General features: G+C 48.4%; 1 protein-coding gene across 5 annotated transcripts in view; it reads left to right on the top strand.

Moving 5' to 3' along the window:
* Positions 1-23,296, top strand: part of Tom1l2 (target of myb1 like 2 membrane trafficking protein) — a 113,223-nt gene that overhangs the window by 81,096 nt on the left and 8,831 nt on the right. For 3 of the 5 annotated variants that reach the window (XM_010637423.3, XM_010637424.3, XM_010637425.3), the window contains exons 6-12: positions 1-159; positions 1,508-1,624; positions 10,696-10,829; positions 13,091-13,139; positions 13,667-13,790; positions 15,518-15,635; positions 16,629-16,704. In XM_010637423.3, coding sequence (XP_010635725.1) covers positions 1-159; positions 1,508-1,624; positions 10,696-10,829; positions 13,091-13,139; positions 13,667-13,790; positions 15,518-15,635; positions 16,629-16,704 — 777 coding nt within the window. Of the gene's footprint in view, positions 160-1,507; positions 1,625-10,695; positions 10,830-13,090; positions 13,140-13,666; positions 13,791-15,517; positions 15,636-16,628; positions 16,705-18,921; positions 18,988-23,296 lie in introns of all 5 variants that reach the window. The other 2 variants (XM_010637422.3, XM_033767526.1) reach the window with 2 other exon arrangements.

Here is a 23,296-nt window from a genome sequence, read left to right as displayed (position 1 = left end):
AGTGTTCCAGAAGTGGATCCAGCTACGACCATGCCCAGGTCCCAGTCACAACAGAGGACAACTGCTGGCTCCTACTCCTCACCTTCTCCTGCTTCCTACTCTGCTCCTCAGGCCCCAGCTCTGAGTGTGACTGGCCCCATCACAGCCAACTCAGAACAGGTACTTGCATGCTTCTGGGCCTCAGGGAAACCAGGTGACCACCTTCTTTCACTTTCTGGGAGATACATACAGAGGTTTCTTCAGACCAGGCACTATGCTGGCTGTGGTGACACAAAGGGGAAAGGGCCCCTTCCCTGAGGGAGAGAGATACAAGACAGTCATGATAGATTGTGGTCATGCCATGGTAGGGAGTAGAGCAGAGTGCTCTGTGAGCCAGGGTTGAGCAGTGCTTGGCAGGCATCCCAGAGCTGAGCACTGCGAGTCCTGAAACCAGTATGGGTTGTCAGTGAGTGCAAGCGGTGGCCTGGAGCATGCAGAGCACAGAGGAGCAGCCTCCTTCAGGGAATGGCAAGTAGCCCAACTGCAGGGTCAGTGCACCTGTAGGGCCTGAGTAGGGGAGAAAATAGTGTCAGAAAGTGAGGCTAAAAGCAGAGGACTGCAGTTGAGTTGTGAACAGTCTTATCTGTCACAATGAGAGTTTCACATCAATTCTATAAGAAACATTAGCTGTCAGAGACCAGTGTCCCAACCAGCAAGGTGCCTATGGAGGCAGAGGCTGCCATCGGGGAGGTCTTCCGGAAGTACTCTTCCTATCCTATCCTGAATACTTCTCCCTTCTACAGGTCACTTCCTGATGAGCTGATGCCACATTACCCCAAACTGGATATTTTTAGATGAGTTTTGGAGCCTGGTCCTAGATGAACCAAAGAATTTCCAATAAATTTCAGGATTGGCCAGACTTGGAAAATAAATCTATCCAGTGTTTGTATTTCAAAACCCTTATTTCCTGTTTGTGACAATGTCTTTATTATGAAACTTCACTGAAACAGAGGGGTCAGTCAGTTGAGTATAGGTGACAAGTGTTCCAGGACCATGTCATTGTCACATCTCTGCCAGTGCTGAGGGAAGAGTATGTTGTGAGCAGGAGGCAAACCAGGAGTCAGGCTTATAGGCTTGAGCTACTCCCAGTGAGGCTTTGGCGGGACAGCGCGTCAGTCTCCTGTCCATTAGAATGGACACTAACCCTTCCTACCTACCCATAGGGCAGGTGGACCTGCTCCTACACTCTTCACTGCACACTGCTCTTCATTTGGTGTCAGTGGAGACAGGCTATCGGTGAAGAGGGCTCCATGGATAACCTCCCTTTCCCATTCAGTTCTCTCCAAACTGAGGTCTCCTCACAGGCAGACCAGAAGGAGATGGGAAAGTTGCTCTTGCAAAGTGCGTGCAGAAGGTGACTGAATATCGTAATGGGCAGGACTGCCCCTGCCCATAGTCTGGCTCGTTTTGATCTCCCAGGCACACCTGGCTGACCTCTCCTTCCTGCTTTCCTCCCTGTGACCCAAAGATTGCCAGGCTGCGGAGTGAGCTGGATGTGGTTCGGGGAAACACAAAAGTCATGTCTGAAATGTTAACAGAGATGGTTCCTGGGCAGGAGGACTCATCTGATCTGGAACTGCTGCAGGTGAGGAGGACCTCATGTGTGGGAGGGCTGCTTTTCTACCTGGGAACACAGCTGGGGACTCGACTATGTATTGGCACTGTTGTCAAGAGGGACTAAGTTGGCCCACACTCTGCCTCATACTTCCTGGGCATGGGCAGAGGCCAATAGCACCCTCTGCCTCTTTTGTTTCCCTTAATAACATTTTTCTTGATTATAAAATGCTAGTTATAGAATACATGGTTATCCCCCCAAAAAAGAAAGAAAATAGAGAAGGAAATAATTTTCTTTTAACCCAAGCAGTCACAGTAAGTGCTGTTGAGGTTTTGATTTTTTAATTTTTTTGTGTGTGGTTTTTGTTTTTTGTTTTGTTTTGTTTTTGTTTCTTTTTTATTGAAAACCGAACTCAGGACCTTGTATTTGCCAGGCAGGCAAGGTGCCACTGAATTGCATCCCCAGCCCTTGATGTATTTTCTTTCAGACTGTTCGCCGTGTTTACTGTAAATCTAGATGAGATGCTCTGATAGGAATTGGTGTGGCCCTGCTCCCTCAGTGTCATGTCATAGACATCTCTGCATCAGGCCCTCTCTGGCCTAACAAAATGTGGGTTCCTTTTCTTCTCCCTCACTCCTGAGGGAGGAATTCCTGAGACTGAAAAGAACTTGAAGCTTCTGTTCCCTTCCCAAATACTGAGTATGCCTAGGTTGAGGGGCTCGCACTGTGGTTCCTGAGGAACTGTTGCCCCTTGGCTTTCCTGCATTCTGGATACCCCATAAATATGTGAGTGTGTGTGTGTATGTGTGTGTGCGCATGTGTGCACATGCTTCTGGGGATTGAATATGCTAGGCAACCCTCTGCCACTGCGCTATACTCCCCCAACCCTTACAAAATTTAAGCATAGCAGGAAAGGGTCTAGGAGCAATTGGCCTGAGATTAGATAGGGGTGTCCTCAGGCCTGGCCCTGAGCCAGCGGGCAGATACCTACTATAAGTTTCAGATGACTCTAGAATTTGAAGAAAATGGCAGCAGTACTGCCTTAGGAGCAATGACTTTCTGGAAGGGAGAGAACGATGCTGGGAACTATAAATGCCACATCTTTCCAGCAGGAGGCAAGATACCTGAGTGTCGACAGGTCAGGTGCCAGACTGGCTTAGCAACCTTGTATGAGTGCTTCTTGACATACCTGCTGCTGCTGCTGCTGCTGCTGCTGTTTCCATCTTGTACTCTGTCATCCATCTTGATCTCTTGAGTGTCATACCTCCCACCCTGCTGTTGGCATGCATTGGGAAACACGACTGATGACCCTGCCCTTTTGGAGTGAACATGCCCACTGGCTTGGCCTGGCCGTGTGCTGCTTCTCGGAGTGTCCTCTCCACCAAGAGGCCATCATTTCCTCCAGAGATAAGGATGAGTGGTGGCCTGTACTGGGTCCTGCACAGAGCACAGCTCCAGGGCCACATAGAGTCAGAAGCCCGGGACCTTGCTGTGAAGGAGCTCACAGCTTTAATGCAGGAGATAGACAAGGTAACCTGACTGTAACCTGACTGTCAGGCTACTCCAGGCCTAGCCCTGGTGTGGAGCCTCCCCAATTCCCAGACCACACTCCTCTGACCAGACTCGTTCAGCTCAGCAGGGACAACTAACTGTCCATGTGCCACACTCTGTGGACCTCCCCCTTTAATGTGTCATCATTGACCTCTGTTTCCAGCCTGCAGCAGTGGCTCTGCCAGGCATTACCCAGATGTGCAGGAATCTGAGGGCAGTTCAGGGGCCTCCTGAGGAAATTTTATGCTGTGTCAGCGTCGGAATTCCTGCTGACGGGATGCGGGGAGCAGTGGGTGTTACTCTGGCAGAACAGCTCCTGGCAGCAGGGGAAGGGTTGAACAAAGCCAAGATGCTTCCAGACAGCCAGAGCAGATCCAGACAGCAGAAGTACTCTCTCTCCCCCCCCTCTCTCTGTCTCTGTCTCTCTGTCTCTGTCTGCTTTTTTGTTTTTTCTTTTTGTTGTTGTTGTTGTTGTTGTTGTTGTTGTTGTTGTTTTAATGCACTCATCAGCCAAGACAAACAGAACCTAATCTCCTGGCATCAGCTCACAGTTTTCAAAAATAGGTTGCTTCCCATGACGTTTTCTTTCCCTCTGTTTTGTTCTAACTTTGAGCCTCCTAGGCCCACTGCTGTCATATAAATCAAACAGAAAAAGATCGACTTGGAGCCCACAGGAGGCTCTCCTTTCAGCTTGGGAGATGTGGGAGTGGGCAGAACCGTGTGAAGAGACTTAGCTCTCCTGGCTGGTGGCCATGTGCCTGACTTACTCCCTCCTCTCCTTCCCCAGCAGTCAGAAGACAGCAGGCCAGGGGCCCCAAGGGTGGGTACTACACAGAATAGTGAGCTTCTGCACAGGAAAATGCAGTCTGGGATCAGAATCTGTCCCCAGTACTCCTCAATCAAGCTAGAGGGCAGCCTGAGAACTGGGGAAGAAGCAGTCTAGAGCTAAGTGCTGGCCAGGGCAGAGGAAATAAACACATTTGTCACAATCCCAAATGTCTCCACCAACAACAGCTGCTTCTGATTCAAGTGTAAAGTACTGGCTAGGAAGCAGGGAATGGGAAGAGAAGTAACTGTAGGAGTCAGCCCCAGGATGCACCAGGATAGTCAATCATAACTGTGGACAAGTTATGTACCAGTATTCCCTGCACATTTCAAAGCTCTCGAAGGTGTATCTTCCCACATTCTGGCAGAAGCAGCAGGGAAGCTTGCGAAGCAATTTACCTGGGGACTCAGGGCAGCAAATGGCTGTTATCTGAGTGGAGGCTGAGGCCACTCTAGCATCCTGTGCTGGCAACTTAGTGAGAGCCCCTGTGGAAACGGGAGCAGGATTTTGGGAGTGAACATAGCCACGCATCCCCAGGTGTCAAACCCTCCCGTTGCTGACTTGAGAGAGAGACCTGGGCAGCTAGTCTGCCCCGCTTTGTGCACAGGTTTCCTCTCTAGCATCATGCCTAGTGTCTACCTGGTGTGTCTCACATCCCCAGGGGCAGGCTTTTCCCACAGTCCATGAAAGCACTTCTGTCTTCAGGCAGGCTCTGGTTAAACACTGGAAACAGCATAGAGGGTAGAGAGAGCACAGTTTATGAATCACCGAGTGCAATCCTGGCTCTCTCACTGATGAGCTAGATGACACTAGGCAAGTCACAGGCCCTCTTGGAGCCCATTTCTCCTCCTTTGGCAGCCTAGAGTGATTATTTTCACTTTAAAATGCCTGGCATAGGGCCAGGTCCGAGCAAGTCCTCTGCAAATTATAGCTTGTAAGCTATAACCATTGTTAAAAAGCCCTCCTGTACATTGAGCTCAAGACTGTCTCCCTGTAGCTTTGACCTTGGTATAGCTCAGATAACAGAACAAAACTAATTTCTCTTTCACAGGGATAGATGCTTACGTATTCAAAAGATTTCTATAAGCCCTGCCTATAGCCCAGTCTACATGGAACAGGTGCAGCTGTTGGCAGCTCATCTCATAGAACAGCTCTTCACATGAGGTTGACATTGTCAAGCGGAGAGCTTCTGTCATCCCAAAATCCTGGCCCATCCCTTTTTGGTGTAGTTGCTTTTAGGCTGCATCTTCTGAATCCTGTATGTGGACGTCTAAATCCAGGACCATGATGCAAACTGCACCTGTCCCTGATAAAAGTGCACATCTTAAAGACCTCCATTCCTCTGGCCTCTGTCTCTTGATTTAGGCTTTTCACTTTTGTCTTCAGTTAATAACAGCTTTTAATTAATCCATTACTCCCCCAAAATGGATGTTCTTATATGGCCACCCATCAGACAATAAAAGAAGCCATCCTCCTTGTTGTTCTTCCAAGTAGCAGATGGTATAAACCACTCCCTCCCCTTCTTGCATCTCATTGCAACAAACACAAAATGACCAAGGCCATTTTCTCTGGAGAAATCTAGTGTATTATACACGTTTAGCTTCATTATTCCCCCGTTCCCTCAAACGATTTTCTTCTCCCTCTTGTCTCCTCCACAGCAGGACACATATTCGAGACCTTATTCCTTGCTCCCCAGAACTGGGAGAAGTTTCAGAGGAATCCACAAAAATGGTTAAAAGACTATTTTGTGAGATGGACCTGAAATTGTCCCCCCCAAAAAAGATAAAGACATTGGGATTAGCTAGACAGAAAAGAGAGATTATTTCATAAACTATTCTGGTAGATGAAGGCCATTGCATGAGTTACCAGCTGTTCTACCCCTCTGTTGAGAATCAGAGGTAGGAGGAAGCCAGGGCTAAAATCTCTGGCTTGAGAGAATTCCTGTCCCCACTTTTGCACAGTGGAAAGGGTGACCCAGCCAAGCTGCTGGCTCTCAGGTGCCTAAGTCTGAAAGAGTCATTCACTCTGCCTGCGTGGTTTGAGGTAGGAGACAGAGGAAAGTCTCCAGCTGAACCTGTGTGGAGCTGGCTGAGGATGGCACTAGGAAGGCCATGAGGGTAGCCAGGTGGCATGGTAGTACAGAAATCTTAACATTCTGGTTCATCTTTTTTCTCTCTCTCTCTCTCTTTTTTTTTTTTTTTGTACCAGGGCCTTGAGCTTGCAAGGCAGGTGGCAGAACCATTGAGCCAAATCCCTGGCCCTCATCTCTTTTCTTTTGCAAGAAAGTAATTTAAAATATTGAGCCAGGCATAAGCCTGTAATCTCAGTGCTTTGGAGACTGAGGCAGGAGGATTGCTGTGAGTTCAAGACTAGCCTGGGCTTTGTAGAGAGTTCAAAGCCATCCTGAACTACACAGGGAGACCCTATCTCAAAAAACCAAAAACCCAAACAGACAAAAAATCTTACGGTCAGGAAATGGAAAACCTTTCTCTTTGCAAAGAGCCCTGATGCCGAATGCCTAGGATGGACTGTCTAATCTGTCTCTAGGTAGAGTGCTTAGGGAAGTCATTGGGATGCCCCTCCAGCAGGGTGGGAACCTAGCCACCACCCCAACAGGAAGGCAGTGAGAGGAGAGGCAGCAAATGCAAGGCCAAACAAGCTATTTCTTGTGCTCAGAGTCTTTGAGACCACTACATGGACTCTGCCTTTGGGTCTTCTTCTTCCTCCAAGCTGAGGACTTGATGTTAGAGCCTCAGGAACCCTCTAGTACTTTCCAAACAGTATTTGAAAGTCATGGAACACTTCTCCTCTGCAAATATAATTCTACAGAGAATGACTTTATTTTTAAAATACAGTGGATGCTCGTGTTATAACTAGCCTGACATAGAAACAACTTGGGTTATGACCAGAATTTTTTAGTTTTAACTTACAAGCAAAGTCTTGAGTTACGATGCTGATGTTGGCCGCTTGTGCTTCCAGATGGTCTCAGATACAGATTTAACCCTGAAGGAGTTCTGGAAGGAACATCACTTTCCTGGATCAATGTCTCTCTAAGGACACTGAGATCGCCTGTGTACAGGAGAGAGCATGGAAGGCTGTGTAGAGGAGCCTTCGCCTTCGCCTTCAGTTGACCAATTTGAGTTACAGCTGTCCTCAGAAACGAGTTGAGTTTGTAAGTCAGGGGTCCACTGTAGATGAAAACAGAGCTGCTTTGGCTGCCGAGGGTGAAGATATCATGGAGATCTTTGGGGCACCTCTGTGGTACTCTACAGAACTTCCTATGTATTCAGCCCCCTTATTTTACACAGAGAAGCAGAGTCCTGGTGACATGAAGAGCTTATTCATTCATTGGCTCCTTGCTACCTGCTGCTTGGTCCCTAACACCTAACAGAGGGGCTCTGTGGGGGAGAAGAGATGAGCCCTTACCCTCTTTTGTCGAGTGGTCCTGGTGCCTGGAGTGTTTGCAGCCATGTTTTTTAGACAGCCACACACTGAGGTGTTTGGTTTGGCTCTCTGAATCTGGGAGCCACCTCAGCATTGTTCTTGTAGTAGGGTTTATCTTTTTTTTTTCCATTAATTTTATTGGTACATTTTAGGTATATAGTATGCTAACATTCATTATTGGGAGTTTGTACCTTTACATAATATATCTTGGTTCTTATTTATTCCCCCATTCCCGTGCCCTCTGTTCCACCCACACACACCTCCCTATTTACAAAGACTTTGGTTACATTTTTTCCTTTTCTTATATTTATTCCTTTCCCATGCGCCTCCCACGTCCCCTTCCCCTTTGGACCTTTTGTACTGGGGCTTTCGTAGTGTGGGGTGGCTGGAGCTGGCCATCACTTGGAGACTCTAAGAGAGGAGCTCCAAGGACATTTTGAGGTGGAAGTTGCAGTGGAGGTATGTCTGGAGTGCTGAGAGATTCTTGAGGAAGGGGCAGCTGCGGGTCCCTGGCCAACATTCCAAATGGATGAAAAAGATGGATCAATAGACACATGGTAGGTCTGGCCCTGAAAAATGTTAATGGTAGAAAATTGATGGTAATACACTTATTTTACTTATATGTTTAACATTTTCCTGATGAAATACTGGGTCAGGGAAACATCTTCAGGTCTTGGGGGATGAATAGGAGTTGGTTTAGTGTAAATGAAGGGACATTTCAGGCTGAGAGCTCCCAGAGCCCCAGAGCAGTGGATAAATGTCTGAGGTCACCTGCTAACCTTGATGGTCTAAGGTGTGCTTGGACATGGTTTGTGGGCTCTAGCTAGTTGTACTTCAGGCTTTTGGAGAGGGCTCAGAACTGTGTACGATGACATGCCTCCATACTCCCCTTACTTGGAGATCTTATGGGTTGTCATTGGCTTGCAGTTTGGATGGAAATTGACTGACCTTTTTCTTTCCCTTTCCCAACCAAGTGTATCCAGACTTTGTTGCTTGGTCATAAGCACCAGACAGGGGCCACACTTTCCTGTCCTGGGCCTTTGTGGTAGGGTTTGCCTTTTCTGGAAAGAGTGTGCCCTGATGATTCTGCCTTCTCCAAAATCTAGGGTGAGAGACTTAAGAGAACCAAGAGTGCAAACCTATTTAGAGAAAAACCTAGGAGGTTTTTCTGGCTTTCTCTGATCAAGAGAGACTTGCAGCACCATTCTGGCTATGGAGAATTAGAACCAAGATGAAGGGCAGCAGTGCCATAGGCAGATAGACAGGACCCAGCAAGGTGACTAGACCCAACATCGAAGAGTCTCCAGGGAAGCTTTTTGTCAACATGACAAAACCAAAATTGTGAATACTCACTTGCTTAAATCCAGGTACCTTCTGCCTAGTATGTGTACTCAAGTGACTCTGGACTGATCCGCTTGGGTCAGGCCTCCATCTCAGCTACCCCTACTTTAGAGGAATGAGCTGTAGGGTTTAGCATCATGGGAGGAGGGACAGCAGCAGAAGCCAGTCAAGGTCCCCTACCATGCTCCTACTTTCAGGGACAGGCTCAAGGCACACAGGCCCAGGGGAGTGAGGTTGGAAACTACTGAGTGTGAGAGAACTAGAACCTGCCTTCACTCATTAATTCTCTCAGGAACACCTGGAAAATGTCCCTGTAAGTCAGTCGCAGCACTGGGGACATGGGAAAAGAAATATCAGGCCAGAGTTTAGAGGGGGAGGCAGATTCAGAGCCCAGCCATAATAATTCTGAGGGTGAGTGCTATGTTTCCTGGTGCTAGGGAGCCTGCAGAAGGGGCACCTTCCACTCCCTTCTTTGCTTGCCTGACCTCCTCAGTAGCCCAACTGAGCAGTGTGTGTGGCTCAGTGCCTGACTTCAGAGAACCGATGGGGGATAAAGAACAATGCCCCTCAAGGAGATTACAGTCTGGCAAGAGAGAAGACTACCCCAGAAAATGAAATGAAAAAAATAAAGAGCCATAGAGAGACATCATTGGCTCATTCGCTCCCTCCCTCCAGTGTCTGGGGAGATGGGGATAGCATCTCACCTCTGCCTTAACCCTAGTAGCCCAGTGGGATTTACAATTTTGTTTGTAGGTAGCTCCTATTACTTGAGAGGGTGAGGGGCCAGGCTGGCAGGCCTGCCACATCTCTGTAGCATTGTCAGTCTAGTATACAAGGAGCCTGGAAGGTTATTTGAGGGAGCTCCACAAACAAATTTAAACAAGAGTATTGGTAAGGCATTTATTCTAGGGCAATAAGGTCTCACGGAAGCCAGGCCATAAAGTGTAAAGCTCTGTTCTCAAAGGATATTGCTTCCAAGGGTCAAGAGGGTCCTGTGGTGACTTAGGAGTATGCAAGTGTTATCTTTGACTAACAAAGAGTCTTGTGGGGGCTTGTGGATCTTCTGACACCTTGGCAAGGATACAGACATGCCAGCAAAAGTTCCCTGATGCAATCATAAAATATACTCATGCCATTGCAGGAAATATAAGTAAAGTGATAGCATATTTTTGGAGGGCCTTTAACTATTACCAATCAGTATTCTAAATGGTTACACATACTGCCACCTAGAAATTCCACCTACAAAGAGCACTTGCACAAAGGATATAAACATCACACGTATAAAGTCCAGGCTGCATTGTTTGGGTTCCCCCCAAAAAAGAGACCACAAGCCATGTGCCCCACAACAGGAGAATAGTAAGATGCATTATGACGCACACAAAGGAATGAGGCAGAGTGTACAAAGTAATAGGGAGCCAGGTGTGGTGGTGCACACCTGTAATCCCAGCACTCGGGAGGCTGAGGCAGGAGGATCACTGTAGAGTTCGAGACCAGCCTGGGCTACATAGTGAGTTCCAGGTCAGTCTCAACTACATAGTGAGAACGTGCCTCAAAAAACCAAAAACAACAACAACAACAACAACAACAAACAAACAAACAAAGTAATAGGGAAAAGGGTCTGAAATATTTTGTTAAAGACAAAAAGCGAGCTGCAAAGAATCATATTTTTATACTTTAAAAATGGTTTGCACAAACATATGCTTATCTATACACAATAGTATGTACCTGTGGACATTTGAAAAAGTACTGTGTCCTCTGGGCATGAGAGGCAGACAGCAACGAGTGAGCTTTTACTCTGTATTCTGCACACGTCTGGTTTTATGAAGAAGCATGTATTCCTTCTGTGACTTTTAAGAATCAGTACAGATCTTTTCAAAGGCACTAGAACGTGACAAAAAGCATTCCCAGCAGGCTATGCAAAGGTGCTTGTGTTCCCTAGGAGCTGAACAGGACCTGTCGGGCCATGCAGCACCGCATTGTAGAGCTCATCTCCCGTGTGTCCAACGAGGAGGTCACTGAGGAGCTGCTGCATGTCAATGATGACCTCAACAATGTCTTCCTCCGCTACGAGAGGTAGGAGCAGGCCCTTGAAAGGATTGTTGTCATAACAGAGGGATTTCTTTCATAAACAAGGAGAGGGGGAGAGGGAGAGGGAGGGGGACAGGGAATGAGGAGCGAGGGAGGGAGAGAGAGAGAGATTAGAGTTAGAAAATACTCATCAGAGATGCTAATTTTTTCCCAGATGACAGAGAAAATGCTTCTTGTTCTCCTGGGAACAGAGCAGCAAGAAGTTGATGTGCAGAGTTGGGCTCTGCCCTTTGTAAGCCTTTGGCTGCTCTGCCTCTCCCCTAGGACCCCAGCCCCAGGGAAGGCTAGGATGGAGGGGGGCCTGGGCCCAGAGCTGCTGCACCTGCTCCTTTGATGATCCTTTGAATTTGAAAAGGATTAAAAGGGGGGTGGGACAAAAAACAAAATCCTCTACTAAGAAAAAGGATTTCCTCTTTCCTATCTTGAAAAAAGCTAGAATTTTCCCTTTGTAAATGTCAGTGTGCCTGGAGTGATCAGGAGAAGCAGGCAGAGTATAAGGGCTGAAATGCTGTTGCTGCTTAGGGAAACACACATTTCTTTTAGGTCTTCCTGCAGCCAAATCATTTTTAGTCTTAAAGCAACAAACTTGCAAATTCTTTTCCTTTTCCAAAGCCTTGCATGGGACAGGTCCAAATTGTATGATTTGGACTGGGCTGTCCTTTGGGCTTTCCTGAGTAGCTCAGTGTTAGGACCAGAAAGGACCTTAACCAGGCCAGCCTTCTCTCATTTATGACAAGGGCCAAGAGGACGGGACAGCAGCCTAAGTCCCCTGGAGTCTTGGGGTCCCTCTAGGTGACTCAGAGCTTCCTGGGTGGATTGGCCAGGAGGACAAGGACCGGCATCAGTTAGGACAACAGGTTGTGTGTTTACATTTCCCTTTAGGAGCTCAGAGGATGGTAGTATGATGGTTATCACATCTCAGAATTGTCTCAGCTTCTGCCTGTGACAGTAAGGATGGGTGGCCCTGTGCCGTCTAACAGATGAAGTTGCCTCTGCACTAGGAATGTAAGCCACCCATAGTGTGTTGGCCAGATAATAAAAACAGTTCACAGAAGCCTTGATTCAGCTTGGTTTTGACCTGTTAGGACCTATTTAAGCCCTTGCTATTATAGGATAACGGGAGCTAGTGTGGGCATTGTCACTCATAAGTTCACCTGTCCTGGTCTTGACAAAGGACACAGAGGTACTGCCCCGGGGTGAGCAGCCCTGCAGTGCCATCCCAGTTAGAGTACCTTGGGAAGACTAATAGTCTCTCAAAGAAAGCATGGGAAAGGTACCCCAACAATCGGTGTTTCAGATGTGTTAATATCCCTGCCCTCCTAAGAGACCCCTGTTGAAAATATCATACAAGTCGAAACTACACTGACCAGTCAGGTCATTCTTCCTGGTGGTGCTTTGCTACCAGGTGCTGGTGGGCAGCAAAAAGAGCAGAAAACCATCCCAGGCTCTGGCCAGAGAAGTCTCCTGGATACCTCTTGGTCCGTGGCATTTGGTCTATGGCATTTGGAGCTTTTAAATACAGTGCAAAATTGAATCTGTTGACCCCCCACAGACCTCACAACTGTTGGTATATTCACTACCGATGTGAGAATGATAGGTGTGGCAGAGGGGACACTTCCTGAGGTTGCCCACAGTCAAGCCCCATCTATAGCCATCTACTGACTGGGCACAGAGGAGCTACCTGTCTGGCCCAGCAGAGCCTCCGGTCCTACCCTTCTGGCAGCCACTGGGTGGTTGGCCCAAACCTCTCCACAGCTCCCGGCCAGCCTTTTCTCCAGGTGTAGCCAGGGTCTGTGCCTTTCCTCTCCGTGCCACCTCAAACATGCCCTACCCATTTTCATCCAGAAGTGGAATTGGGGGCTGTCAAGCAAAAGTAGGGAGGGGTCTGCAGTTAGTCCCTGGCCTTGTAGATAGACATGTGGGATACCTCCAGGTCAGGTGGTTGACTCAACTTCCTCTTCATGGGGCAGAGCAGCACTTGGGGCCAGGTGTGTGAGGTAATGGTTGGGATGCTCTTGCTGGCCTCCTCAGTGTACTACACAACACTTCCTCCCTAAGACCAACCAGTTTACCTGTGGGAGAGGTAGGGAGGCTGGTCCCCCTGAAGGGTGGAGCCCAGCTTGGAAAAAGGCGTAACACAATTGTACATGTGGGATCTACTCTCACTGCGCACATGGGACTGTGAGCACTGCAGCCCCTACACAGCCTCCCATGCTACTTACTTTTCTGTTTTCTTTCCCTGTTAGGTTCGAGCGATACAGGTCGGGCCGATTGGTTCAGAACGCCAGCAATGGAGTAAGTGAGAACCCTCATTCTGAGGAGGCCATCTGCAAACACATTTGATACTTGCCCTGGTTGGCCTCCCTTCTAGTTTTTCTAGAGAGGGCTAAAATATTTGGATAACTGTGGGGTACACTCTGGTTAGAGGAAGCCTAGAGAATGCTGGCTTGCACTCAGGGTGGCAAAAAACCTAGATCTTCAGCTCCCAGGACCTCACTGACCTGTGACTCTTTTAAATGGGAAGGGAGAGGAGGCCAGCAGGCAGCTCACTGATAGCCAGGGCACCCATGAATTCTGAAAGAGGTGAGGAAGCCACCTTGCATCTGTGTGGGGCCATGTTGATGCTTTTTCTTGTTTGTTTGGTGTTTTTGGTACTAGGGGTCAAACATGGGTCCTTGTGTTTGCGAGGCAGGCAGTGGAACCACTGAGCTAAATCCCGGCCCTGTTGATGTCTTTTCTTACAAAACCCTACACAATGTCTGCCACATTCACCTTGGAGCTCCCTAAGCACTTGGCCCTTAGCCCCATCTCCTGCCCCACAGGTACTCAACGAAGTGACTGAAGACAACTTAATAGACCTGGGCCCTGGCTCTCCTGCTGTGGTGAGCCCGATGGTGGGAAGCACAGTGCCCCCCTCTTCCCTCTCCTCACAGCTGGCAGGCCTGGGTGAGTGTCTCACTGCTATGTAAAGGGGCTTCCAGTGTGGGCTTCCCTCATGGCTGTGTCTCTGATGGAGTGCTGAAAGAGAGCATTTTGGGGAATCTCTGTGAAGGTGTGTTTCTGAGTCCTAGACAATTGTACAGCTTTAAATTCATAATTTATTTCCTGAAATTTGAAGTTTAAACTCAGGTTAGAGAGCAGAGGTAGGGAAAGTTCCAAGTTTCAGTATTAAACAAGCCAAGGATGGTGAGTAGATTTCAGCTTATTAGCTGCTTGGAATGCAGGTTTGATGCTAACGCCACATCAGGACCTAAAAGATAATATGTGATAGATTGGAGATGTCTACAGTGGGCAAAACAGGAGGTGACAGCACTGGCAGATGTGTCTCCCCTTCTCAAACTACTCCATTAACCGAAACTGTTCCTTTGTGAAACTTAGGAGAAATTCCCACCTTTGCACAGTAAGAGTGTGTACGACTCAAGATTCTTCATTTATACCAGATAATACCAACTTAGAACAAATAAAATGGTAATACCGACATAACTAGCAAACATGGCCCTCAAAATTCTGTTTTCCATCCTGCTTTTGTTTCGTTTTTTCGTAGTATTTATCTTTCTTACTTCATTTTACTTCAGTGGAATTATACTTTTATTTAAACTGGGCGTGGTGGCACGTACCTCTGATCCCAGACCTGTGGGAGACTAGATAAGGGGATTGAAAGTTCAAGCCCAGCCTAGGCAAATTAGCAACTTAGTGAGAACTTGTCTCAAAATAAAAAATAAAAAAGAACTAGGCATATAGGTCAGTTGAAGGCCCTGGATTCAGCCCCAGTACAAAAAAAGAAAGAAAACCACCCCAAAAAACCTTTATTTGGTGGCCCGGTAGTTGCTGGAATTCGTCATCTTAGTATTTCCTGTATCTGTAACCACCATTTCCCTATCAGAACAGTTCTCTGCCTCTAGTCCATCCAGACTATGACCACCAGATTTAATACTAAAATTCAAAAGTGCTACCTCTTTTTAAAGAATGTCTAGTGTTTGCCCATCAACTCCTTTACCTGGCCCTTGAGGCTCATCACTGGCCATCTCCCACCCGCCTTCCCAGCCTCCTCCACTCATCTCCCCCTTGAGCAGTGATACTTCACGCAGCCTGGCCTTCCAGGTCCTGTCTCCTTTTTCCTATCTTCACCTTGTTCCCCAGCATAGCCCCACTTACTGTAAAAGGCCTACCCTTGTGTCGGTTTTGAGTCTTCCCTAACTCCTTCAGCCAAACGTAGCAGTTGTTTGCCTCTGTACCACCTTCTTGGTGACCTTCCTAAGGCCAAAGACCATGTCAGATTCCTCTGGGTCCACAGGAGGTCTGACTCTGAACTTGATTGTTGACTGTGAAGTAGGTGCCGAATAAATAAGCAACCCAGGTCTATAGATACTGTGAATGAGGACCCCTGAGAATGGTGCTGTGGGAAGGCTGCAAGTGCTCCAGCTCCTCCCTGCTTCCTCACTGCTGGTGGACTCTCCCTTTTCCTCATGACACCTTTCCACCTTAAGCAGCTGGGGGACCGTACTTTTCTGTCTCCCACAGGCTTGTCCTTGTTGTACTGGGAATGCTGAAGATTGTCTTATCCTCCTCACAGGCCCTTAGCCTGCCCCCCTTAGGTCCTAGCTTTGGAGCCCTATCAGGTCCACAGTCCGCATTTTGTTCTCACCTGCTTCTTATTTGTTTTATTGTCACAGATTTGGGGACAGAGAGTGTCAGTGGCACCCTCAGTTCACTCCAGCAGTGCAATCCTCGTGATGGCTTTGACATGTTTGCCCAGACCAGAGGGAACTCCTTAGCTGAGCAGCGTAAGACGTATGTGGGGCCCCTCCAGTGGCTGTCTAAAGATGTTGCGGGAGGTTGTAGGGGGAGTTCGCTCAGGTCTGGTCACAGTGCATCACAAAGAAGCCTTTTATTTACCAGATCCAGGAATGCCAGGAACTTTAAAATATGGCTGTGAAGACTTGGCATTGGCTGCAGATGCTGAATGAATGCCAGCCACCCTCCCAGTCTTCTCTGCCCTTGGGGTTGATTGTGATGTTAGTTCTCCTGTCAGTTATGGGAGTCCACTCTTCTTTTCTCTCCTGCCTATGTTACAGCTGCAGATACCACCTTACCCAACCCCTCCTCTGCAGGAGGAGCTCAGATACAGGAGGATGTAACCAGGCAGGGACCCAAACGTGTGCCTAGCAGCAATATTTAACTGTCAGGAAAATGTGGAGAGAGCAGAGGCTTTTCCAGTAGCCACTCTGGCGAGGATAAGCTATATGGAGTTGGGGGAGTTGATTCCAAAGCAGACAATCCCCTGCATCTCAGAAAGGCACAGAGCGTGCTCTGAAGTTTCTCTTCAGCCCGAAGATGATTACTGCTTATAAAATTAAAATTACTGTGCTTTTTTATCTAGCTCGTCTCTCTGAGGAGCTCCAGGGCACTTTTATTTTGTTTTGTTATTTTGTCCTGTTTTTGTACCAGGGATCAAACTCAGGACCTTGCACTTGCCCGACAGGCGCTGTGCCACTGAGTATATCGCTGGCCCTCCAGGCCACTTTTGACACCATGCAACTGAGCATCAGAGAGGCCCCAGTGTTGTGACTCAAAAGAAAGACCATGAAAACCACAAGCCCCAGGTCCCAAAGGAGTTCAGTGGGAAGCTTGCACTCGAACCCAGTCTTGTTTCAGCTGCAGGGATACAACATGAGCCCTTAGCCTCTGTCCAGGCCACGGTCACACCTGAGAAAGGAGCCATAGGGTAGGAAATGAGTAGTGCCCCTGAGGGCACTCACTCTGACTGTGCTGCTTTGTCTCTAGGGTCACCTATGAAGACCCCCAGGCTGTTGGAGGACTCGCTTCTGCACTAGATAGTCGGAAACAGAGCTCAGAAGTGGTAAGTTTTCTATCCTGTGTTTTGGCCCATTCTTCTTGCAGGGAAAGTCAGGCAGTTTGGTAACGCTGGCTGGATAGTCCAGCAGAAGTTAGCTTGTATAGACAGCAGGAACCGACTGGGGAAGACACTTGGAGCACCTGTGTCCCACCAGGCAGTGTCTTGTTGAGACCTCCCCCACCCTGTGAGGTGACAGTACTATGATACACAAGAGAAACAGGCCCAGGAGGTGGAAGATGGGCCAAGGGGCGTGCAGAGAACAGGTAGCATGTAGGAATCCCATCCTGGGAGTTTCTGACTCAATAGCTCTTCCTGCTGCAGTGATAGGAAGCTCTTAGGACTCAGGTCTCCTGTGGCCAAGTAGAGCCTCTCTTCACATTTTACAGTGCCTTGGCTGAGCGGTACACTGACAACATAATGCTCTCACAGGGGAGGCGAGTACCAACCTGAACCAAATCTCTGAGTTGGTAGCTGGCCCAGCCAAGCAGTGTTACCCCAGTGGAGGGCAGCTGAGGGTCAGGATTTCTTCGGGGAGCTGGAGCAGTTAGGGAGCAGCTGGGAGGGTATCCTTGAAAGCTCCCAGTTTGGAAGGCGTAAAACCAAGAGAAAAGCACCTTGAAATAGAGAGGGTGGTACTTTTGTGGCCCCAAAATGCAACTGTGGTTTCTATAAGATTTCAGATCACTGAAGGAAAAAGGATTTGTGTCCAGTGCTTCTCCAGAGCATTTTCTTATCTGTGCCTGACTAGGAAAAATGTGTGTGGATACATGCTGTTTGCAGGGGCAGGGAGGAGACGGACTCTTGAGGCAGCTGCCTACAACAGCCGGAACTCCTGCCAGATTCCCCAGCTGGGTGGCAAGTGGGCAGTGCCACCCATCCAGTGTACAGGACAGTTTGCAAAGGATTCTTTGCTCCTCAAATGCCAATTCTTAGCCTTCTGCAATCCTTGTCCAAACAGGTCCAGACAGGCAGCATGGCTGTAGCCTGGCATCCTCTCCCCAGGCTCCTCTTCCCAGCTGGCCAAGCCCACAGGGGTGCATACCTCAGCACTGGCCACCAGGGGGCTCAGGAGAGCCAGTGGCTGCCTGGGGTTCTCAGTACCCAACCCTTCTTACTGAAAGGGCAGGAAGGGCAGGCAGTGCCAGATAACCCACCATCCAGCAATGTCTGTTGTTTATTCTCCCATTATTTAAACTGCCCTCCCCTCAACCCATTAGATAACCAGCTGGAGGCTTGCCAGCCTCCTGCCTGAGGAGGATACCCTTCAGCCAGACTGCCTGCTCTCCACTCTGGGTCCAGGCCTACCCAGTCAGTGCCAGCATGTGTCCTGCCACTCCCTTGCTGTTATCAGTCCTTAGGCCCAGGTCCCAGTCCAGATGTGGAGATTTCTTACTTCACTGTCTGGGTATATGGCTGCTCTCAAATGTCCTGATGACAGCACTGGCACATTGCCATTCATGTTTACTCTTCCTGGGGCAAGGCAGACCTCAGCAATTTGGGCACATTTTATCTGTGTCTGTGTGTGCACACATGCGTCAGGCTGCCTTAACCCTTCCCAAGCCGTGCTGACCTGGAAATGAAAACTGGGCCAAGAGAGAAATTTAAAGCACAACAAAGGAGAGAATGTCTCAAAGTCACATCTCTACAAGTATAATCTCACCAAGTCAACCATCTCTACTTCGAATATTTTTGTTATTTAAAAAATGAGGGCTGGGTGTGGTGGCACACGCCTGTAATCCCAGCACTCGGGAGGCTGAGGCAGGAGGATTGCTATGAGTTCGAGACCAGCCTGGGCTACATAGTGAGTTCCAGGTCAGTCTCGACTACATAGTGACACCCTGCCTCAAAAAACAAAAAATGAAGGGGCTGAGGATTTAGCTCAGTGGCACTGCACCTACCTCTCAAGTGCAAAGTCTGAGTTCTATCCCCTATGCCCCCCCCCAAAAAGAGTAAAGCTTAGAGATTTCCCAAGTGCACAGGAGCAGTTGGCATAGTAACTTATACTGCTGGGATTCGTGGTTACTAAACTTTTCTTCCTTTCCAGGCAGGTAAGGGGGGGGTGTTCTAGGGGAGGGGCTGGGAGTCAAGTCATATTTCCTTATGTGAAAAGTGATCAAGTCTAAACAGTGATTTTTCTGCTTCCACAATATATGCTATGACTTCTTTATTGTGGATCTTGCTGTGACTTTTCTTTCTGGGACTTTTCTGTGCATGGCCCAGCAGAGAGGGAAAGGTGGGGACTTTGACCTGGAGCCCATAGACAGCTGGCTCATGACCCAAGGAATGGTGAGGAGCCGCTGCTGAGCTGAGCCGAACCCGCTGTCCATCCCAACCCCTCACCTGTGTAACAGCCATCTTCCTCTTGCCACTGCCCGGCCTTTGTGATCAGACAGGACAGGGCCACACTCGCTCCTTCTGATGGGGATGCCAAATTTCCTCCACTGTCTTTGTATAATCTCCTTAGGCAACAGACTTCCTGCCCCAGAAACACCTTCTCTGGTTTTCTGCTGAGGCCCATGCCCCCCGACCTTCAGGATCTGTGACATTAGCAGGAGTGAGGAGGGAGGACCCTTCCCTCCTTGAACTATCTCGGGAGCTCTTGGCAATATTCATTTTTCCAGGATGAGCACAAGTACCTGTGGCCTTTGCTTGGGAGGCAACAATTTTGAGGGTGCAGACACAAAGTACCTGGCCAGTCGGAGATGCCCTCTAGTCCAGTACCAGGGAATTCAGCAGTCCTAGGCTTGGTAGATGTCTGTAATAGTTACCGGTATCTACTGAGTCTCTCCAAAGGACTTGAGGCCTTCTGCAGATATACACACAGTAGAGACAGAGTGAAAAGAAGACAACTCCAGAGGAGTTTAAAATCATAAATCGTTCTAATGTAGTGGAGCTTTTCTGCCACAGAGACCTGGGAAGGTCTCCTGCTTTGTCTGTTCAAGTGGCCCTAAATCCAGTACACAGAAAGAACATAACTATATCCCAGACTGCTTGCCTCATGGTGACTATTTCACCTCCAACATAGAGCCCAGAGCTCTAGGTACAGGTGGTAGGGAAAGAGCAAAGACAATGCAGAGAATGAAAAGTGATGGAAAAGAGGTAGAAATGTGGGCCTCTGCCCTTCCAGTGGGTAGGGTAGGAGGATGCACAACCACCCTTAGGTTCCAGGACAGACTGTGGCCAAGAGAGGGCCCGAGACAATTGAATATCCAGGGATGGCCAGCGGGTCCCAGACTTCAGGCAACACAGGCCTGCCTGCCCAAGTGGGACTTGTGTCAGGCAGGACCACAGAACCATAGGTATGTGCTTTGGCTAGTGCTCCATGCACAGCTGTGCTTTTATGGCACCTTCCTCTTGCCACCTGCCACAGCAACAGCATATTCCTTCCCTAGGTGAGAAGGCAGTTGTTCCTGCACCCAGCCCCAAGGCCACTTAGAGACACGGGCTGGCCAGGCCCCTCATTTTCTTCTGAAGAATAGGCTGGGCTCTGACCCACAGACATGAGTGGCCTTAGAGAAGTTCCTGAATATTATGTCTGCTCCATGGTCCAGACTGGGAAGATCTAGCCCATGCACCCTTGTACCTACTAATCCTGTAAAAAAGGATAGTGCCTTCCCAAACAGTCTAGTGTGGCCTTGGCAGTTGGTGTGGTACCTGCCCCTACCCACACAGGTTGCCTCCCTGCTGCCCTCTTCCCACATAGAGCTCCAGTCTCCAACTTCCTAGAAACAGACCCAACTAACAGCTAACCTGGTGTTTTACCTGCCTACCTGCAGTGTTTTATTTTCTCTCTCCTTTAAAACAATGTATATTAATTGCTTTGCTTTATTTCTCATAGTATAGAAACCCTGAGTCTTCTCAAACCTCCTGAGTGCAAATTCTTTACATGGAAACTTTTTGTACTGTTGAGTGAGACCAGAAATTTTTAGGCTATTTGTCCCATTGAGTTTGGCTGAAGTAGCTTAGGGAGAGTTCCACAGCTTCTGAAAATGGCACACCTCTGCCGCAAACTTGCTCTTGCTGCATAGAAAACTGGACAAGTAGACCTTGTGGGCTTGGGACCATGGGAAACTGCAAACAAGCACCTCACTAGACCCTTCCTCTCCTGGGACTTCAGGTTTGAGGTTCCCAGCACAAAAGCTACCTATCCAGGCCAGCCTTGCTTCCAGTTGAAGAGAAACGAGATCTGACATGGCCCAGTGCTAAGTCAGTGGTCCTCCCTCCCCTGTAGGGCTTTCTCCTGGATAGTGATTAGCTAGGCTGTCTCTCATTTGCAAGGTACAGCCAGAGGATGCCATAGTGTGAACAAATATAAGTCAAAGCAATACAAGAAGTAAATTAGTGAAGTCTGTTGCTGCTGAAGCATAGTTAGGGGTAAAGCCCTTAAGGTCCCTTGCACTCAGGACAAATGATCAGTAACCCTCAGAGACTCAAGCCCAGCAGGCCCAAAGCTGCAGAGAGCCTGGCCACAGAGAACCTGGCTGTGGCTGATTCTTTTTTTGATTCCTGAAGGGGAGCCAGCCCTGCCTACAGCTCCAGGTGAGAGTCAGCTGACAGCAGGACAACCTGGCCTCCACTTGAAACCCAAACTGCCCCCCTAGCATCTGAGCTCCCCACTTCTCTTGGGCTCTGAAGATGGGCGGGACTGATGTAACTGTTGCCTTGGCCCCACGAGCTTAGCCTCTGTCTTTGCAGGACTTAGCTTTATAAAGGCCTCAGTTTCCATGGGAGGATGTTCAACATAACTTCCTTTCCTTTCTCTCCTCACATCTCTTCCTTCTTTCTGTCTCCCTTATCCAACTCACACTCTTCAGACCCTTTGGACCGGCCTGCAGCTCGGATCATTGCCAGAACGTGCTGTAACCATGGTACATCAGAGCAAACTGGCTTCTTAGGGTTCTGCTGGTCCAGCCCTTCATTTAACAGGCGAAGATACTGAGGCCTCCCAGGGGCCTGGTGACTTGCCCAAAGCACAAGGCAGAGACCCCAAGTCCCTTAAGACAGTGCAGGGCTCCCTACCCTAGCCAGGACCCTTCCCTTCCCTCAAATTATCCTGGAGGGGGAGGTTCCTTTCCCTCCATTCAGCCTGTGTAGTTCAGATTTTCATGACAATGTACATGTTTAGTCTGGGTCTGATAGCGCCTACATTATTCAAGGGAACTTGACCCTGTTGGAATGCTCCAGACGTTTATTTACCAGGGAAGATATTTATAATAGCTAAAGTTTTGGGCATGATCACAAGAAAGTCAACCCCTACCTTACTTTAAATAACCAGCACTCTGGCTGTGCAGTGGTTCCCACCCTCTGGCCCAGTGCCTCTCACTAGAGTCAGTTCCAAAAATCTGACCTTTCTGAGTGTCTGCATCAGAAAACAGAAGCACCACCCTGAGAGGTGAGGGATCCCAGTCATGAGTGTTGAAAGTAAATGTGACCTCACAGTCACCCTGTTTCACGATTGAAGAAACTGAGGCCAAGCCTTGTCCAAGCCCCTGTACTCTACTTCTGCTTCCCCACTCTTATATTTGAGGCTTCTGCAGAGGAGGCTGGAATCTACCCAGTGAAGGAACGGACCCAGAGAGAAGTATCTTGCCCTGAGCCATGCACCAGTGAGGGCTGTGTCCTAGACAGTGAGCCTGTCCAGCCTGCTCTTGCCCACCAACCTTAATCTCAGTCTCCCACAAAGCCTTAGGAAATAAGCAAAATGTAGGCAAATTTTCTGCCAGAGTGTAACACAGTCTGGAGTCCAGCTGCCAATGAAGTCCTTCTTCCCAGATGAAACCCCTTGAGCCTGGTCTTTTCTGGCTGCCTCATTGCTCTCGGAATTCTGGTCTTCTGAGTTCTGACCAGAATCTTCCATCAAACTCAGCTTGCAGTATTCTATAGCTTTTCTGACCAGCACCCTCAAACCTTCCCAAACTCTTTCTGTAAACCAGTTCCAAAGGCTTCTGAACCCATGGACAGACAGAATTTCAGCAATGACCCCACTTTTCTGTTACCAAAATCTGTCTTAATTACTTTCCTTGTTGCTAGGACAAAATACCCACCACCCAAAACTGAAAGAAGGGCACAATTCCATAAACACAACTTGCTCAGGTACTTATAGAGGAAAAGGAACAGGGGCACCCCAATAGTCCTGCTTGTGGAGAATTTTTTTTTAGGGGTTAAGGAATTTTTCAAACATCGGTGTTTCTTCCCTCCATCCCTGCTACTCCCCTGCCTTCCTTTCTTTCTGCAGTACCAGGGATTGAACTCAGAGTCTTTGCACTGAACTACCTCCCAACCCATTTTTTATTCTTTACTTTTAGACAGGGTCTTACTAAATCACTGGGTTGTCCAGGATGGACTTGAACTTGTGATTGTTTTGCCTCAGTCTCCCTGATTGCTGGCAGGCATTACAGGCACGTGCTACCATGCCCTGATTTGATTGATTGATTTTTTTTGGTACTAGGGATCAAATTTGGGCCATTGTTCTTCTGCGGCAGGCACTGGAACCACTGAGCTAAATCCCCAGCCCTGACTGATTTTTTTTTTTTTGATTGATTGATTTTTTGCATTACTGGGCATTGAACCCAGGGCCTTGCACTTACTAACCATG

The sequence above is a fragment of the Fukomys damarensis genome, unplaced genomic scaffold (assembly GCF_012274545.1).
Source record: "Fukomys damarensis isolate Sample0158 unplaced genomic scaffold, DMR_v1.0_HiC HiC_scaffold_23, whole genome shotgun sequence".
Taxonomy (NCBI): Eukaryota; Metazoa; Chordata; class Mammalia; order Rodentia; family Bathyergidae; genus Fukomys; species Fukomys damarensis.
Note: the sequence above shows the minus strand (reverse complement) of the source record. Positions and strands in the feature narration are given on the sequence as shown.